The sequence below is a fragment of the Spermophilus citellus genome (genome assembly GCF_964194105.1).
Source record: "Spermophilus citellus genome assembly, chromosome: 12".
In the NCBI taxonomy this organism is placed as follows: Eukaryota; Metazoa; Chordata; class Mammalia; order Rodentia; family Sciuridae; genus Spermophilus; species Spermophilus citellus.
In genome coordinates, this window is record NC_138198.1 from 110,645,191 (window position 1) to 110,662,215 (window position 17,025).

The 17,025-nt window shown below is 37.6% G+C and overlaps 1 protein-coding gene across 1 annotated transcript; it reads left to right on the forward strand.

Moving 5' to 3' along the window:
• Positions 1-575: 575 nt before the first annotated feature.
• LOC308631668 (oxalate decarboxylase OxdC-like) lies at positions 576-14,436 on the forward strand (the record flags this gene model as incomplete). Its single annotated transcript, XM_081263035.1, has 9 exons — positions 576-659; positions 2,011-2,247; positions 2,864-3,070; positions 5,463-5,696; positions 7,209-7,362; positions 8,370-8,479; positions 9,248-9,361; positions 10,672-10,818; positions 14,302-14,436. The coding sequence occupies 9 exons, from the start codon at positions 576-578 to the stop codon at positions 14,434-14,436; spliced, it is 1,422 nt and encodes a 473-aa protein (XP_081119161.1).
• Positions 14,437-17,025: the final 2,589 nt, after the last annotated feature.

Below are 17,025 nucleotides of genomic sequence, written 5' to 3' on the forward strand. Positions count from 1 at the left end.
ACATCTAAAAATATTTTAAAAACATAGTAAAACAAAAAATATTGTTTAAAACTTTCATTGAAGATTGCTATAGTACTGTTGTCTGATAAAACAAACAAAAGAGGTCACACTATGTTTCAGTGACTTTAAAAGACCATTCATTTTGAAACCCATCTCATTTTCAGATGTCAAAATTGGGAAATTGTGCATCTTAAATTTAGTAGGAAGCCCTGGGATTACTTCTCCATCACTTAAGTGTAGATTTACCTGAAGCCTTGTTGGAGCCTAGGCTGATGTTATTATCATACATGTGTATGTATGATACCTGTGTATGTGTCATCAGTGGGCAAAGGATTGAGAAGTATTTTATTGGTCTCTTGTTTGGCAATTCTTTCTAGGGTTTTTTTTTTCTAACCAATTATAATTTGAGAGATTGTTTCCTTATTTCATTTCCTTAACTGTCAGCTATATATATGTAGTCTCATATGTGGGAATGCTTATTCTTCTCCTAGGAATTTCCTAGTTTGGTAAAGCTTTCCTCTCCTCCCTTCATCTCTTTTTTTTTTTCCCAGTGAACTTCTTTATACTTTTTGCTAATGGACAATCCAGCATTTGAAGTGCATGAAGAAGGATCACAGAATGATTTGTCTATGGGGAAGATCAATACCATCTCCAGAATGGTAAGATGGAGATTTATATCCTGAGGTTAGGTTCCCCCCAGACCCTTATGCAGAGCTCAGGAAAGAGCTTTACACAGGTTTTCTGAGAGACCCTCTTGAAGATGAAACATCTGCTGTGAATATTTCCTGCTCTACCTTCTCTCTCATAAACTTGACTCACATATTCTCTAGCTCTTTAATGGCACAACTCTCTCTGAATTGTTGCTCACAGTACCAATAAATGTTTTTGACTTAATGGTCAAAAGGCCATCTAAAAACCTGCCTCTTACTTGGGACTTTCTAGAGGCAATGTTTTTAATCCATGCTGATCAGTGAGCTTCAGACAAGTTAAAGGAGGAATTTTTTTTGTTCAGCTGTTTTTCATAGTTCTTCTTCATAATGTTTCCTTTCTCTATCAATTTGAAGAGGCAGAATAACAGTTCATCCTATCTTCTATGTAAAGGGATCCAGACAAACTACAGGTTGAATATAGTAGTCATAAAATATATAGAGAGGGCTGGAGTTGACATTTAAAAATGGAAAGAATAATGGATAAGTATTGTTTGGGAAGCTTTTGTTTAAATGTGTGTGTGTGTGTGTTTATACATACACATACCTGAATACATGTGTGTTTGTATGTGCATTTATATGTGTGTTGTGTTAGGTCACAATGGGAAATGTACTAATTACATTGTAAAGTATTTGAGCAATATTGATGAGGGTCAGTAATCAAGGAAAAAATATTAATGTCTAGTAAAGTTACACTCTTTGAAATGTATAAAGTTATATGCTATCCTTTTGTTTTTAACCTAAAGGTGAGCTTGGAGCCATATGTAAAAAACAAAACAACAACTTTCCTTTGAGAGTATTGGACCATAAGAATTGACTCAAAGTTTAATGATTGCCAAATGATATGAAGTAGTAGCACTATGATTTAGTGGAAATAGCACAGACTCAGAAGGACTTCTTCCTAGATCTACAGTTGCAGTAACAGTGTAGCTTTTCACAAGTCATTGCTCTTTTCTGAGCCTCACTGGGAAAATGGGACATACAGATTAACCTAAAATCTTTAGGGTTCTTTCCACTGCCAAATTTTTGTTTTTGGCTTCTCCCAGGATCCTGATCCAGAACTCGGGAAATACTCTTTTCTTAGGGAGGTAGTGCCTACTGTTCTGATCATTTTATGATTCAATACCAAATAGATAAAACATACAATTTAAGTATTATTTAAAAAATATATTCTTTTACTACACTTGTCAGTCAAATTCAGTTGAAGTTCGTGGAAAGAAAAATTTAAGAAATAGAGAAAGGTGGCAATCTTTCTTCTTAATGTGTCTTGGGTATAGAATAATGGCTTCATTATTTCTCCTAGGAAAAGAAGAAGCAGTGGTCATTGTTGAGCATTTTCCTGGTGTGTCTCTTGGCCTGCGTCGTCACCACAGCTATAGGAGTACTGATTCTCTCCTTGGTTTATATTAACAACTCCCAGTCTCGTTTAAATGTTCAGTTTGCGGCTGGAGTCTGGCCTCTGCGAACCACAGTGGATCCTAAAGTGCAAAAGGCAGTTGATCCAAAATTCCAGTTTCTTAATCACTTACCAAAATCTAAGGTATGAATTGGGTAATTAATAATTTTTAAATTTTTCTAATGGTGGTTTCAAAATGAGCTTTTCGTGTTACTAAGCTGTGTTCTGTCCTGAAGTGCCAGTATGAAAAAGGGAGGTGAGGAATAGAGAAGAAGGGAAAGTTAGTTGATGTCAGCTTCAGGCAGAAATTTTCTTTAGTACATAATTCTGTGTTTGTCTGGAAGGGAGAATTTCAGGTGCACAAATGGAAACCCCTCTGTTCTCTTGCTAGTATAGATGTCTTTGGCAGAGATTAGATGATAGCTCTGCATATATCACTATTGTCAGTCATTCCTGGACTCTTGCAGAACTATTTCTTATCTTCCTTTTTTTTCATTTTATTTCTTTCTTTCCCACATTTTTATTGGTGCATTGTAATTGTACATACTGATAGGATTTGTTCCTACATATTCCTATGTGTACACAATATATAACAATATAACTTGGCTAATCATTATCTTCCTTTATGAGACTCCAAAATTCACATCACTTCCATTGCTTTTTCTGTCTTAACCTCTTTCTTACTCTGTAGATCAAGTGGCCTCACATTTCTCAGGGGATGGCCTCCATACTGATGGTTGCTTGTATTTGATTTTTTTAGGTGTTTGAGTACTCTGGTGGTGCAATCCAGTGGGCCCGGTACAGGAACAATGTCAAAGACTATCTCAATGATGAAGAAGAGGCCTTTGGAACTAGCTTGAACAGTCAGAAATCACATATGACTCTGGGGACCTTGAGAATAAAAAGCAAGGGGCTCCGGGCCCCTCACTGGCACTTCAATGCTAATGAACATGGCTATCTGGTACAGGTATAACTGTTTGCCTACACTCTGCTCTTAAGCATATATGTTATATGTCTTCTGGGTATTATTTTGTCACAAAGCCTACTTAACTAAGTGACAGACAACCATCCAGGGTTTCAATTAGATTTGGTTAGATTACTTAGCAGTCCCTTTAAGTATCAGCCCGTTTATTGTAATTATTTTTGGCATCAATTTCTTCAGTATGAAATCATTTTCACACAGTTTTTTATAATAAGATCACTCTTTAGTCCTGTGAATGAAAGCTAAAAGTGGTAGCTATGATCTAATGAGCAAAGAAACATCAGCTCTCTTCCGTGGAGAAAACCAGCAACTGGAATGACTAACTAGTTTTCTGGTGTTGAGTTTTGAGTCTCCAAGATCAGGGCACCCGGATTCTTTTTTGTGGTTTAGACCTTTCAGAATATTTTCAAGTCAAATGAAGTAAGAGGAGATGCTGGAATTGAAATGAGTGTACTTACTTGAATTTTCAAAGAATTCATTAATTTCAAAAAGTATTTATAGGTCTCCATCTGTATTCTAGATACTGGGAAAGTAGTGGTGAATAAGTCCTCCTCCCAGAATTTTCGGAGTTTGGTCACACTCTGATGATCTGGTTCTTGGATGTACAGTCAATTTTATGGTGTATCTTTTTGTTTTAATTAATTAAACCTCTTTAATTTAATTGCATTTGGATGATTCATTCAGTTTTAGAACTTACAACAAGAAAAGAGATTGGAGACCAAGCCCTTCTTATTTTCCATGAAAGACTGAGAAAGATTAGGTGACTTTTCTAAAGATGTACTATAGGTGTTGGCTATACGATATACTGTGGTTATTGACATGCTTTCTGACTTCCTGTCTTTTTCCACATATAAAAATATGTAAAGGAGGATGATCTCCAAAAGACTAATTTTTCATAGCCCTCACTGAGCAGTGGCAGAGTGGTTGTTGAAAGATAAGGCTGCTAAGTGGACTTGTTAGAAGGGGAACTATACTACAAACTCTATGCTAGGGACATTGATCTGGAGCATACTTCAGAGATAACAGCCCTGGAATCTTAACTCAGCCTGGGGAGGCTCTTTTGGAAGTCCAGAGAGTGTTTATAATGTGAGCTTCTAAATGTGAACTGTGTGGAGTAGAACATTCTCTAGATCCCAGGAAAACTGTAAGATCACCAACTGTCACAATCAAAGCAGGGAACCATCAAATAGGATGAGGAGTCCCTCCATGACTCATCATGAGATATTTGTGCTTCTGGGGGTCTTCCTGTGACTAGCAGGCAGCCCTGAGGGAAGAGGGAGGATGAGGTGGCTGGTATGCCTGGTATGCAGGGAGGTTCCCATTAGCACCCTACCCTCTCTGCTCTGCATCTGGAATAGTTGGTGGCCTGCTGGGGATAGATGGAGATTTCTGATGTTCCTTCTCTGTGTATGGATGAAAAAAGAGCTCTTTGAGGTTCATTTTTCCCCTCTATCTTTAATACCCAAGTGAATTCAAGCTACACATGATGAACTTCAGACATATTGTCTGTGCAGACAGAACAAAGACTTCTTTTTCATATATATTTTACATATATTTTTTGTATATATTCCACTCTGTAATTATGAGTCTGTGGTAAAACGTAAATAATGGTATCTTCACTACCTGCCTCAAAGCGTAATAAAGAAAAAGTAGAGAATGAGAGAAAGCATAGAATTTTATATCAGCAGAATCAAAGTGTGGTGCACTGTGGATAAAAATGTGTCTACTTTGGAGCAGACTACTTAGGCCCAAATGCCATCTTTGCCCTTGACAAACTGAGTAACTCTGGGGAAATTTTATGTTCTTACCAAACTAATTTTTTAAATTAGTTTTAAATCTGTAAAATGTGATAATGGTAGTTTTAGTGTTCATAGGGTAGATATAAGGAATAATTGAGTTGAATTAAGTAAAGTGCTTGGATACCTGACACTAAAGTGTAGATGGCTTATTATTAAAGTTGTGTGTAAACTTTTTCTATCTGGAAAGCACACTCACATCTGTATGCATACATACACACAAGCATACTTACACATGGGTATTTGCGCAGTCACTGATGAACATGCACATATCCTGAACATGTGGTTTGAGTCTTTTCAGATTCTGTAGCATAGAAGCTCCATGAATGGAGTATTGCCCCCATGGCAGGGGATAGAAGATCTTGCTCTTTTGTATATAAAGTATAGATATACATAATGGCTCATAAACAGTATTTGTATCCAGAATACTGATCTAGAGTCTATCTGTCATGTTAAAATTCTGTATGGTGTTAGGGAAAAAAGTTTAAGAACATACCTTGGAAAGAAGGTAATAAAAAAAAAAAGGTTGAGAAACATTGCTCTAAAGCAAAGTGGGGTGTGCTTTTCTTTTTATGTTTCAGGGAACAGCATGGATTGGTGTGGTTGATGATGGTGGTGAGATAGTTACTACATACAATGTCACAGCTGGCCAAGTGATCTTCTTCCCCCAAAACACACTACACTGGATAAAGAATGTGGGCGATGAAGACTGCTTCTTCTTACTCTTTTTTTCTACACATGATGAACTTCAGACTCTGGATGTTGATGATGTATTTTTTTCTACACCTGAAGACATTGCTTCAAGGTCACTTAAGGTATGCACCATTTCTAAAAACACATCTCACTATGAAGGTGAGGCAGGCACAAAGGGATTATGAGTGTTTTGTGTTTGTAGGGCAGCAGTTGGTACAGATCCAGAAGAAATTGGCTAATAGGTATGGTAAATATTGAATTATTGACTCAAAGGAATCTTGTGTCCCTACTGAAGATAAAAACTTGTTGAAATTGAGTTTCTTTTTATTTTCTTTTATAAAGGTCTTCCATAGGAAAATTTAATGTATTGGCAGAAAGCATATAATGTAATCACTGAAAAATTACTGTGATTTATATTCCTAAGGAACCATAAGTTCACTCATTCTTTCTGTAGGGAGACGTTTTCTACAGATAATGGAAACATGTTTTCTTAGTCTCATACAGAGGATCCCATACTTTTCCTAAATAATGACTACTTAATACTGTTTTAAAATGCATTTTTAAAAATGTACATTTTTAGTTGTAGGTGGACACAATACCTTTTATTTTATTTCTTTATTTTTATGCGGTGCTGAGGATCGAACCCAGCACCTTGCACATGCTAGGCGAGTGCTCTACTGCTGAGCCACAACACCAGACCCTTAAAATGCATTTTTAACTGATATATATATATATATATATATATATATATATATATATATATATAGAGAGAGAGAGAGAGAGAGAGAGAGAGAGAGAGAGACATAAAATTGTATATATTAATGAGATACGACAATATATTTTGATACATGAATAAAGGATGTAATGTTGAAATCAGGTTAAGCATATATCTATATCGATAATCTATATCTATCTATATATCTCAAACATTATTTGTTTATGGTAAAAATCTTAAAAATCCCTCCTAGTTTTTAAAAAATATACACTACATTATTATTTTTTATATTTATATAATTTTTCTTTATTTTTTACATTACATTATTTTTATCTGTTGTCATTTTACTGAGCAATAGCATAGCAGAACTTCTTGGTTCTATCTAATTGTAAAATTAGTACCAAGAATCACTACTTTTGATCTCTTCATATATTTATATTATCATTGAAGGGACAAATGATATTGCTGCTTACCAGGGAGTCAGTGTTGGATGCTGAAAGTATAAATGTGCAGAATTGATGGTGGCTTCTGGTAGGCAGTTGGAGGGCATTCTGTATTAAGTTTAGAAATCTGCATAGGAAGTTTTTGAGATTACCTTATAGTGGACACTAGTAGTCTAGTGCAATAGGGATAAGTAAGAGAAATGATTCATTAGGGAGAATAACAGTAAGTATAGAAGCCAATGTATAATTTTGCAAGAGTTTGTACTGACCATAAAGAAACCAATCATTTAAAATTAAGATACATTGCAAATCTATGGAATTTTCATAAAGATCACAAGCATAAGTCTTATTGAGATCAGCTCTTCTGCCTGGGCTACTGAAAACTATGCTGCTGATGTTATCCTGCCTTTGGCTACTTACCCGTCTATTTGTAGAATGTTTCACAAATATCTTATTTGCTTTCCTATGTCTTTCAGCCTGAAGGTGGAATTGATTTCATTAGAAAATTCCAAAAGCAAAAAGAAGATCAGGCGGTCAATCTTCCTTCCAACTTGGCAGAACTGGTTATGAATGCTAGTTATGTACAGTCTCCTGACAGCCTTGTGTGGAGATACTTTTATGACCTTAAAGGTACAGCATGTTGTTTTATGAAACCATTTTAATTAAGCATTTGTATATAAAATCATATATGTTTGGATTGAACCAATGTGCATGTGTGTGCATGTGTGTTTGTATGTGTATGTTTTATGGTGGGCCATAACCAAGAGAAAAACGAAAAACCACATTTCTCAACAGAGTAGGTAATTTGAGAAATAGTCCTGCAAGCACAGTAGAATGTGATAGTGGATTTCAAAGTGTGAGGGGTGAGTGTTGGGGCTGGGGGAAGCGCAAGAAAGAAGGCTAAGTAAGAGAGAGGATGGATCCGATCATGCAGGGTTTAGAAACCATTCTAAGAGTATGTACAGTATCTTAATGGAAAAAAGGAGCTATTGGGGAGTTTAAAAGGAGAGAGGAATACAGTCCTTTTTGCTCTTTGAAATGAAGAACACTCTGGCTGAATTGTAGAAAATGGATTGAAAGGGGCCAGACAGGAGGCAGGGTGATTAGTCAAGGGCCTGTAACAGTCCCTCAGGTAGGGAGGATGGTGGCCTGTCTGTACTTGGCAGTGGTGACAGGGACAGAAAGGTTGCAAAGCAAAATACTTAAAGAATCAGGGCAAACAGGTCTTGATGGTTGATTGGCGTGAGAGGTGGGACCTAGGAAATGGTGTGCAGGATGACTCCCAAGTTTTCTAGCCAGTCCCCTGAGTTGAACACTTTCCTAAAGAGGACACTCTAGGCTAGAAATTTTGAGAGCACTTAGAGGGTAGGATAGACTCTGACTGGGTCAGGTTAATATTGTGGGGACCCCATGCTCCACTGTCAGCGATTTCTACTACATAAGTTTTCTGTGACTAGAAGAGCTGCACGCTTGGTTGGATTTCCATTGGAGTATCATTGTTATTGTTCAATTTTATTTTTATAATAAATTAAAACTTTTTTGTGGTGCCAGGGATTGAACCCAGAGGATTGTTCATAACTCTACCATTAAGTTATACCCTCAGCCCCCTTATTTTTTTTAAACTTCATCTCACTCAGGTTCAAAAGAATATCAGTTTCCAGGAGGAGTAATACAAATGGCACAACACTGGAGGAATGGAAGTGAACTCAGCAACAATGAGAAAATTTTCAGTGAATTCCTTAATCAGGTATTTGAGAATTTTTTTATTTTTAGTTTTTTGTACCACGGATTTAACTCAGCACTTGACCACTGAGCCACATCCCCATCTCTATTTTGTATTTTATTTAGAGACAGGTCTCACTGAGTTGTTTAACACCTCACTTTTGCTGAGGCTGGCTTTAAACTCCAGATCTTCCTGCCTTGGCCTCCCCAGCTGCTGGGATTACAGGGGTGCATCACTGCGCCTGTCTGAGAAAAATATTTTGATAAGCGTTCAAATGGATGAACTATGAGATTTAGATTGGATTCAGACTTCTTTTGGACAAAAGGAAAAGGAAAATTCTGTTGAACATTGGTTGCTTTGATCAATGTAAATTGTGATTGAAGCTTCAGTGTGAATATAGGGAGCATAACTTCTCTGGCATGAATAGTTAGACTAATGAAAAGATTGGATACTTTCAAGAGTTCTCTTCATTAGTTTGAAATGCTCAATTGACTGTATCACATAGTTGTGCCATCACTTTGTGTAGGTTCAGATTCTAATTCTGCCACTTCTTAGTTGTATGACCTTAGGTAAATTTCTCAACCAACGTAGATTTTAATTCTATCACCTGCGAAATAGTATAAAACTACCCACTTTATAAGATTGTTGTGAGGAATAACTGATATAGTAAGTATGAGGACATAAAGTTGGAGCTGCATAAGTATTAGCTACTATCAAGATTGTTTGATTGTTAAGTTATTGAGTAAGACGTGGGCTAAATAACTAGATTTCTTTTTCTTTTCCTTTTTGAAGCATCAAAATACCCTCGCTTTGAGTACACTCAGAATTTATAACAATGGATTACGACAACCACATTTTCATTTTAATGCGAACGAAATGGGATATGTGTTAAGTGGATGTGGAAAGGTAATTTCTCTGAAAACATTTTTTGGATGTTCTTTTATGCAGAAAGAAGCAAATTTGAGATATTTCTTTGTTTTGGTTCAGTCATTAGTAACATAAAAAGGACTCAGTTCTAATTGCTTTTGGGGCACAGTTTCTTCAGAGGGTATCATGCAGATAGTCTCCAAGTTTGATGAGACAGAAAGATTCAAGATGTGCATGAGGCCAAGAATGTTTCAGAGAACACTTGCTTAGTTTTTCAGAGTTTTGCATCCTCAGGTAATACAAAGTGGAAGTTGCTGCTGCCCTTGGGGGAATGCTTGCCTCTGAGTATGATGTGAGTGTGGGTAGCTGGGAAGGTGCAGAGCATCAGTGTGGTGACCATATATCCCAGCTTATCCAGGGTACTCCTGATGTATACTTGTTGTCTAGGTAAAATTAATGACACCCACTTTAACTCTTCAGAGAGCCTGATTTGGATGATCAGTTCCATGGGTACCATAAGAAAAGCTAAACTGGGTAGTGTGCTAATATAGTGATTTGATTGCAGTTTTTCAAGACTCTCTAGGGAACTTTCTTCCTCTTATATGTACTGGGAGTGAAGGGAAGAGAGAGAGAGTGTGCGAAAGGACTTTCTTCTGCATGAAGGGAAACGGTAGTGAAGTAGAATTTCTTCCTTTCATTCTTTGTTTTAAGCAACTTTAATATATCATGATCTATAAATTAAGAAAGCATATTAAAGTCACAAAGTAAGTAAATAATGGTGGAATGAATGACTGAAAATTCACTCATTTTGTTATTCATAACAAAAGTTTTATTCTACATATTTAGATATGAAAGTTTAATAAATTGGAAAAGGGATTTTTAATCTTCCACAGATTGTATTTCAAAGATCAAACTTTATTTTTATTGTGTTTGTGTGTTTGCATTGATTCCTTAATTTTTAAGGAAGAGTGTTAGGATACCACCCTCCCAGGAAACTGGTGGGAATAAAAGCACAAGGGTAGTGAAACATGGAACTGTAAATCCTCTGCCTAGAGTATATAGAACATAATTTGTAATCCTTATTTAGAATGTTGTGGTTGATGCTTTTTTTGTTTTGTTTTGCATGATGTTCTGCATGTCGAACTCACTAATGTACTTGGGAGAACATTTATCTAAATAAACATTTGGGGGGGGCTACATCTCTGATGAAGAAGTCCCTGCATAACCATATGCTTCTTCTGTTCTTCACTATCAATACTTATCCTTAGTGAATATCTGATTTTTTGTGCTTAACTTTCTTCTTTCTTTCTTTTTATGTAATTTAACTTCTGTAACTTCCTCCCTCTTAGGTGGGCATTATTAATACTGAGAGCACCATAGAGTTCAGCATCAACATTGGAGATGTGGTATTTTTCCCCATTGGAACCCAGCATTACATTAAGAACACGTGTGATGAAGATCTGCTTTTCATTCTCGCCTTCAGCACTGGAGACCAGGTAAGAATAAGCCAGCTTAAGAAAGACTGTGATTCAGTGATCTGTAGAAGATTCCGCTGAGCCATGTGTCTAGACCAAAGGGGGCTCTTAGTAGATGTGTGCAGAATGGATGAATGAGTGAGCTGGATGAAACTATGTGAAGCGGGGAATCAAATAAGCTTCCATTTGGTTAAAGGGTCCAGTGTATCACTTTCTCTCTTAATCCCCCAAATTCTGAACCAAAGGATCAGTATAGAGATCCACAAAAGTAATTACTAATAAAGCAGATATTAGGGAATGTGACTAATGTCTGTGGGCAGGTGGGTTTCCTAGATTGATACCCTGAATCGGATAGGCCTCTCCATGTTGAGGCAGGTCCTTTGTATACCATTTATACCTATGGCATAAAGTAACAGAGCATGCTCTTTTAAGGTTTTCCAGCTCTCAAACACAAAGACAGAGGAGCTGAAGGGAGCTTGGCCATTCCATTCCTCTTACATGTACTGAGAGTGAAGGGAAGAGAGAGTGTGAGGGAGACTGCAGGAGTAGTAAAGTACCATTTCTTCCCATCTTTTTTTATGTTAAGCAAATTTAATATAGTATGATCTATAAATTAAGAAAACATATTAAAGACAAAGTAAGAAAACATAAATTATATATAAAACATAAAATGAAGAGAAATTATTTGCTGAATTTAATTATTTGCTTTTAAAATTTATCCTATGGAATAATGGGTTCAAGGTACAAGGATAAATTAAACTATCTTTAGGACTAGATTACGTTCTGAGACTGGGTAAGAATTATAATGATCTGTGTGGGTACCCCCAGGCAAGTCCAGAACGGACAGACATGGCTCCTGTTTGGGGTTCTTCCTACAAGGAGTCCCAACAAGAGTTCCAGTGACGAACCCAGCTTGAGCTATGCAGTGTCATCAACAGGGCCTCAGCCCTAGGATGGGCTAGGATCCACATGGTGATGCTCATTTCCCAGGAAGATACCCACCTTCTTTCAGGGAAACTGAAAAATTCAAGCAGCTCTTTCCCTGGGTCTCAAAACCTTCTTGGGTCTGTATACCTGGGAGGTTTGTGGAGACACATGTTATAAAGAGATGGATCAAAAGTTGGCTGTAGATTTTGTTGGGGAAGAAGTGATCCCTATTTCTGATGTGGGTCTTGCTGCTGCTGCCCACCCCCTTGGCACTACTCTGTACAGCCATTAAAAGAACAAATCAGAAAGCAAAAGTCAATTTAATCAAATATGAAGAGGGCAAGAAGGAAAAACTCAAAATAGCAAGTTAGAGTTTTAAAAGTGGAGAATAAGAAAAGAGAGTTAAAAATGAGTAGAAACTGGGTGCTGTGGAGCACGTCTGTAACCCCAGCAATTCAGGAGGCTGGGGCAGGAGGATCACAAGTTCACGGCCACCCTCAGCAACTTAGTGAGGCTCTAACTTAGTGAGACTCTGTCTCAAAATGAAAAGTAAAAAGGGCTGGAGATGTGGCTCCGTGGTTAAGCGCCCCTGGGTTCAATCCTTGGTAACCCCCTGTCCCCCAAAAAATGATACAAGAGAAATTTTTTTTTGTGAGTATAAAATATAATGAATGTAAAATGTTGTAAAGAGGTAGAAATATAGAAATTTTAAACAAAAAGACAATATAAGAGTGATTCCTGACAAGGAAGAAAGAAATTAATCAGAATTTTGGGTAGGACAATTTCTTTACTCAATCCTGCCTTTAGGAATGTCTCATGTCCTTAAGGCAGGATAGCACCCATTACCCTGTGTGAGTGGGTAATGGGACATGCTTCTAACAGGGATGTATTCTACATAAGGAGCATGAAGAGAAAGGAAGGAAGAGCGTGGAGAAAGAAAAACAGAGTTACACATTCACAAAGAGGCAGGCACACAGCTGCACACAGTACTGATGCCCACACAGGGGGAAATATAGAGAAATACAGAGAAACAAGGTACAGAGAGAGTGACACACAGATAGAAGCAACACAGACCCACAAACAGAAGGAAACACCTGTGCACAGAAGGGCAGAGACCTGTAGAGAGACACAGGAGAAGACACACACACACACACACATCCAGACAGACTTATACTTTTTTTTCCCCACTTGGAGGGGGAAAGAAAGACAAATACGGAGGCACCAACATATGTTGAGACAAACACAGACAAAAGTGAGAGACTCATACATGCACTGACACACCCACACATAGAACCAGGGGGAAAAAGAAACGCACACATACACATGCAGAAATTGAGAAGAGCAGGCCAAGGAAGAGTGTGTGTGTGTGTGTGTGTGTGTGTGTGTGTGTGTGTGTGTGTGTTGGTGTGGGGGGGTACAATACAGGGAACAGACACAGGGAGTCAGACCCACCCCATTGGACATAAGGCCAGGTAGGAGGAGATAATCAGCCCTGCAGAGAGAAACCAGTCTCAGGGGGTAGAGTGCCAGGATCGCTTTCTTGGCAGTAAGTTTTGCCTCATCACATGCCTCTGGGTATGGAGCTCTGAGAAGTCCTTCAGATACTAGCCCTTCCTCACAGGCAATCAGATGAAACTGCTCACTCCTCAAAAAGAACCACTTCTCAGAAGGACAGAGGTTGCTTCTAAAGAAAGCCTGAGATGCTCCAGCCCCTCTAGCCATCAGGCATTCCCCCCTCCCCATATTTTGCATTGGTATATTATAGTTGTACATAATGATGGGACTTGTTGTTACATTTTTATACATGCACACAAGATAACAATACAATTTGGCCAATATCACTCCCCCCCATATTTCCCCTTTCCCTTCTCTCCTCCCATCCCCTGGTCCCTTTCCTGTACTCTATAGATCTCCCTTCAATTTTCATGAGATGCCCCACCCACATTTCCTTTTCCTTTTTCCTCACTAGCTTCCACATATGAGAGAAAACATTTGATCCTTGACCTTCTGAGTTTGGCTTCTTTCACTTAACATAATGTTCTTAAGTTCCATCCATTTTCCTGCAAATGACATAATTACTTTTTGTTTGTTTGTTACCAGGGATTGAACTCAGGGGCACTCAACCACATCCCCAGCCCTATTTTGTATTTTATTTAGAGACAGGGTCTCACTGAGTTGCTTAGCACCTCGCCATTGCTGAGGCTGGCTTTGAACTTGTGATCCTCTTGCCTCAGCCTCCCAAGCTGCTTGGATTCCAGGCTTGTGCCACCATACCTGGCTATTATAGTTACATTTTTATTTATGACTGAATAAAACTTTATTGTGTACATATACCATACTTTTTTATCCATTTATCTGTATCATCAGACCTTTTTTGTTTGTTTGATTTTACTTCTCAGTTTTGAAAAGGCCAACTCCCATAAGCAAGGGAAGATTGGCACCCAAGGTGCCTATGTACATGACTGGGTAAAGTTAGACAGCTAACTGCCAGGGAGTACTTACATCAGAGATGGAAGATCTCTTTGGGAATCTGAGCATTTCTGTGCTGACACATCTTCTTTTGGTTTATTCTATCAGCTGCAAACCCTTGACATGGATGATTATCTCCAGGCCACTGCAGATCACATCTTGGCTCAGCTTTTCTTCAAGAAGCAAAGTGAATTTAAGAAGATTCCCAAATTCAAGGAGGACCAGGCAATTAACCTGCCTTAGAGTTACTGATGAGTTCAAATCTATTCCTCTGCTTTTGTTGTTGTTAAAGAAGGACCACTTGGCTACTGAGCTGGGGCTCTTTACAGAGTAGAGTGGGTCAGCAGGTCAGCCTGCAGACTCATTTAGCTAATAGTGATTATGGGCTAAGGGAACACTTCAGATTAATAGATGTATGGAGGAGACCTGATACATTAACATATTTTTGTATGAATTTTAGTATATGTATGTATATGTTTATTTCTCTTTTGTTACTTCAAATTTATTATTCCAAATGTAAATCTATTCTTCTTTTGCACATAGGTAAAACTTAATTCCATGCAAATATTTTTGTTATTCATCATTGTGAAAAGAAGTAAGGTCAGCTTATGTATGTATATATTGAGGCACTGAAATCCACATTGTCAATCCTTGTCTATGGAGTTTAGTTTTAAGTCTTATGCTGGAAGTTCCCTTTTTAGAGTGCCAATACTTATACTAGTATTGGGTACTAACTATATTTTAGTTAAAATATTTAATGAATTCAACACCATCTTTGGATTTTATTAGTTACATCATCTGTTTGCACTCAAGGAATAGTCATCTCTATGTTTGAGAAGCATATGGTTCATCTAGTCTATTGGTAATGCTGTCTGTGTATAAGTATTCAAGGACAACTTATTAGCATTCTGAAGCTTGTCAGGGCTGGTCGTCTCTAAGTGGGAGGTCACTGTCTTAAGAAAATAATTTGTTCAGATCTAATCTGTATTTTGTTTTTGTTTGTGATTTACTTTAACAGATATTTGTACCCTACAGTGTGCTAGGTACCACCATCAGTACTGGGCTACCCTATATATAGTTCTAAAGTAGGAATGGCTGGTTCTCAATGCCTTTGGCCACCATCCCCTTTAAGCCAGTCCTCTGACCTCTAGTGAGATTTTTTTAGATGTCTCAGGCTATTTTGAGGCTACAAAGAATTTGTAGTTCTCTTTTCTTTCTATCTGAATAACTAGTCTGTTGACTACAAGTGTAGACTACAGTGAAAACGAGGAATGGTTCACCTTTAGCAGGGGGGAGTGGTCACCTGCATAACAGACTTTAGGAACATCAAGACAGCCTTTACCTGCTCTTAAGTCATTCTTGATTCATCCATCCATCCATCCATCCATCCATCCATCCATCCATCCACCCATCCATCCATCCATCCATCCATCCATCCACCCATCCATCCATCCATTCATTCATCCATCCATCCATCCATCCATCCATCCATCCATCCATCTCACTAAACATTTACAAGCAACTACTATAAGCAAACACTGGGATTAAATATTAGTGATATGAAGTTGACTATGAAATTATCTCTGCACTCAAGGAGTTTACAGCCCATTGAGCAGATGCATAAAAACAATCAGTGTGATATATTATAATAATGCTATGGTAGATATACACTGTAATTAGTGATGTATATGAACACACAAACTAGATATGCATATGTACATATATATATATACACTTGAACATCAAACCAGCCATGGGGTGTTAAGTGGGCAATGTCAAGTTTCCTAGATTAGCTCTGAGTGAAGTTTAAGAGTTAGCTGAAACATGAAGAAGAAGATGGGATGTGTGTGTGTCAAGGCTGTTCTAGGTTGAAGGTTGAAGAATTCAGTGGTGCCCGGCAAGGAAGTAGGAGAAAGTTCACTGTGGCTGGAAGGGAGGGGCCCAGCGGCAAGAGACCAGGTCAGACAAAGAGGGAGGGATCAGTTGGTAAAATTCCTTAGAACCCCCTTATTATGAATTTACATTCTTTTCCTTTTCTGGGCGAGCTGGCTATGATCAGAGCTTGGAGCCATGGGAAGTCTGTTGTTTTGAAGACACTTGGAAGTGTCACAACCCAGAAGGAGGATTGAGAAGATGTGGTGAATGCACAGGGAAATGGGTACATGGAGGAGGGTGTCCAAATAGAGGGAAATAGTCATAAAAAGTAGATGACAATGTGCAGATACAGATTTTATCTACCGATTTTGTTTTACTTTGGAATTATTGTATATACCATAGGCCAGTTCATCATGCATTTCCTGTATCAGAAAGTATTGTATCAGATTACTATGTGGTCATTTAATAAAGGTTTTGTACTTTTTTGCATATTATTTTGTCATTATAATCTTGAATAAATCTGTTCTTATGGTTTTATAAATCTGAGACATTCCTGGATTCTTCCTAGGCATCTTTGAAATATGACTTATCATCACATAAAGAAAATATGTTATAGTGCTAGAACTTTCTGAGTTTCCTGATGATAACAACTTGAAGTCTGACTTAAAATTCAATCCACCATGAATTTAAGAAAGAAATGTCTTAAAAATAAAAATAACCTACTGAAATCAATACTATTGGAATATTATTGATAAATTATTTTATGGTGGGAAATGTTCTTAAAATTCACTTGATTATCTAACATTAGCTCTTTTTTCCCATTTTGAAATGTTGATATCTATTTCTCCACACCACTTCATCCATTAAAATATTCAAGTGCTTTTATATTTTTTTGGTATACCTATTTTCCTTCATGTAAAATCAGTGGATATAGAGTGAATTGCTCAGACTGATACT